Source organism: Habropoda laboriosa, unplaced genomic scaffold, assembly GCF_001263275.1.
Source record: "Habropoda laboriosa isolate 0110345459 unplaced genomic scaffold, ASM126327v1 scaffold212, whole genome shotgun sequence".
Lineage (NCBI taxonomy): Eukaryota > Metazoa > Arthropoda > Insecta > Hymenoptera > Apidae > Habropoda > Habropoda laboriosa.
Window position 1 is genome coordinate 2417644 of NW_017100509.1, and position 3376 is coordinate 2421019.

Consider the following 3376-nt stretch of genomic DNA (forward strand, 5'->3'; position numbering starts at 1 on the left):
AGTGATTGCTAAGAAGGGTGAAGCACATTCCCGAGGTGAATATCTCAACAAGGACGGGACAAGAATTTCAAGCAAAACCATGTTCCTAGCTGCATAAATTCAATTCCCGTCGAGTAGTCGAATCGAAATCCAGCCAGTGCACATTTAATTAAGAATTATCGCGAATACGTGACAGCCCGGAATCAGTTTCTCCCCCGGTTTCGATCAGGCCAGCTCGAAGCCTGGCCACTTCGAAGCCACTCTCGGCTAATTTATCGAGCAAAGTGTCTTTTGCCCATGGCAACCGAAACTATGTGGGTAATTTAAATCTGCCTGAAAAGAACGGCCGCTTGTACAGATTCTCTCCCCTCTCTCTTCACTCTTCAAATCTCTTCTCGTCAGGACCAGTTGTCGCCTTGGTACAGATGGTGGAAGAGCACCGTGAACGTTAGGCTCATCATGGATCCTCAGCTCTACAGAAGGACGTCCAACGAGTTTCAAACACGCGAGAATCAGATATCCGACAACGTTGTCCTGCATAATTCCAGGTTTGCACTTGCAAAAATAACATTTATTAAAATTACCCCCGCATTCGCACAAACACACTCACTCCTGTTCAATAACAACGAACAACCCCGTTTAGCCAGTTTGTATCGCAGGGATTTAAACAAAACAAGCTCAACCGTATGATCGGCCCGCTCCGGTCATTAACCTCCTACATAAATATTCGCTATTTATTTAATATTTATTAAAATTAGTAGCAAAATGACAAATCTGGGAGTGATAGAATATCGGTGAAACGAAGAGTTTTTTTTAGGGACAGAGTCTAAATCAAGTATGTACTCGAATATTCGTAAATTCGAGTATTAATAAGAGCCCTACTTTAGTATCTGTGAGTGTTCAGCCTGAAACGAGAGTGAGATACAGGTGCAAACGAAGAGTGTTTCAGACAGAGCCTAAATCAAGTATACTCGAATATTCGTAAATTCGAGTATCAGTAAGAGCGCTACTTTAGCCGTGAAAATTTCTAGCGAGGTGAAAATGTACTCCTAGCTGCGAGAGAAGTGGAACGTTGGAGGGATAAGAGCTCTTTCATTTCGGTATCTAAATATGAAAGTACTGTCCGCGTGATTGTTGCCTCTAAAAACAGAGATTCGCGAAAACGTGAAAGCTGAATCCTTCTCCTTGACTATTCTGTCATTCGTGAATTTAATACCGACGCAATCACACGAAAAAATAGAAATTATTAGATTTTCTGATCGTGCTTCTTTCAGGCGAACCAGCGGCAGTCCACGTCAATAACGAAGCGAGAAACTCATCACTGTGCACACCATAATTGCATCACAAAGATAAAAATTCTACTTTGAAATTCCCATGAAATCCCACGTTTAAAGCCATTTTTATATTATACCACTTGTTCAATATTAGATAAAAACAAAAATAAACCTTCGAAGCGTTCGTGTGTGTTAAGTATGCCTCAGAAATCCATTTTCCATCTCCAGCTGAACAAACCTATTACAAACCAGGGAAAAAAATTCGAAACTTCGTAGAAATGTAGTTCGAGTGACTCTAATTACCAAAGCATTTTTTTGTTTCGGCAATGAAACGATCCTAAGGGGGAACGCACCACTTTAAACAAGTATGAATTTTCGTATTACACGTTTCAACCACATTTCTCCAAAGTTTCGAATTTTTCCTGAATTTTCAGGTTGCCGAATTTCCTTCGTATCGAAGTAGGTCTAAGACCGAGTATGGTACTCTCGTTCCAGGAATATCTAAGCTGCAGAGATAACCGTGGCTGTTTGTACCTCGCCTTGGTACAAAACGTATGATAATAGCGCGATATAAATAGTTGGCGAAGCTCCAGGTGAGTTAATTGCTAGATCAGCAGCAGTTTCGTTTTCTCTGCACAGGCACGTTCCGCCGGGCTAATTTTTTCTTGGCAAAAGGTGTGCTTAAGCTAGCAGGTTATTTCTGTTTAATACCCCGGCATCGGTGCGTCTGCATTCGAATCTCATTTGTGAGATTAAATCTCTTCGTACGATGCGCGAATAATGCGCCGCTTTTTATGACGAACGAAGATCCGGGGAATTGTAGCTCGGATAATCGAGCGAGACTCGTTCGGTTGTTGAAATAAAGATTCAATAAAAATCCAGACGTTCTTTGTTACACGTCGAAACATTTATAAATTTCCGTGGAACAACGGTACTCCGTTGAATATTCTTTCGTACGTTTAATTAATTAGCTGCCTCGTTTAGAGAAGCATAATAGCATTAACTGAATGCAATTCTATTTGTATACCTTCGTTTCTAAAGATTTGACATACCTTGTTCGCGAGATATTTTTAAAGAGTCAATTGCAGCTCTGTTAAATTTAATAACCTGCAAAAAAGAGGATACAAATAACGCAACAATTTCGCCAAACGCGAGATCAACATATTCTTCTTTCAGCTATCGAACGTTCGCGAAACAAAGCAAAAAAAAAAATAGTATCGTATCGACACAACAAAAATCCAGCTTTTCAAATTATAAATCTCCAATGGGAGAAAGGGGGACGGGGTCAAAATCCGATAAAAAAACAAAAACGGTGGGGAAAAAAAAAGGAAGAGAGAATCCCACGGGCAGCTGCGTGTTCGCCAAATTTTCTTATCGCGAAAATAAATCGGAAAGCTAAAGCCCGGCAATTAGCAGTAAATATTGTTCACCTCGTTCTGGATAATCCGTGCTTAAACGGCCGCCGGTTCGTTCGACTTTATCCGGTAGTTAGTTAAGCTCCAACAAACCAATTACAGTGTCCCGCGTCGTACGAAGGAGCACTGACTATCGTTGGATCAGGGACGAAGTGAACTGCGCGGTTAGCTTGACATTAAGTGCGGAACAGCTGATCCTTAATGACCAATTCGCGGAATTAGCCAGTGTAATTAATGGCCGTACCGACGAGCCGCTTACTATCCGTAGTTACCGACACCTTTGACACCTGCCACACCATTCACTAAATATGTACATTGACGAATAACTCGAGGCGACCGGTCGTTCTGGATACGAACGGTCGCGTAGATGTTACTTCGAGAGAATCTTAGGTAGACCGTATGGGCCATTCAGAAGACAAAGTGAGTAACTATATTACTATTATTAATTCAGTATCAAAGGATACTGAAATTGGAGGAATATGGAAAAGTGGAGGTAATCATTTTGTAAACGCGTTTGAAGTTATGATTTCGGATATCGGCAGGATCTGAAGAAGAAAAGGATGAAAGAAGACACCTCGTCTACCTCTTGAAAAGAGAATGCTCGATTTTCTCAATTTTTGAAGATATTTTGTCGGTTTTATTAAGGCGATAAGTAATTGTCTGGCGTGACTTTAAGTGTGAGTTGTGAAGTTAATAGTTATTCTAGGA

General features: G+C 40.9%; 1 protein-coding gene across 1 annotated transcript in view; it reads left to right on the forward strand.

Moving 5' to 3' along the window:
- LOC108576176 (E3 ubiquitin-protein ligase MARCH1) overlaps nt 1-1811 on the forward strand; it is a 21762-nt gene extending 19951 nt beyond the window's left edge. Inside the window, exons 6-7 of the mRNA XM_017939120.1 lie at nt 382-527; nt 1688-1811. Of these exons, the coding sequence (XP_017794609.1) occupies nt 382-527; nt 1688-1811 (270 nt within the window). The remainder of the gene's footprint in view (nt 1-381; nt 528-1687) is intronic.
- The last annotated feature ends 1565 nt before the right edge of the window (nt 1812-3376 follow it).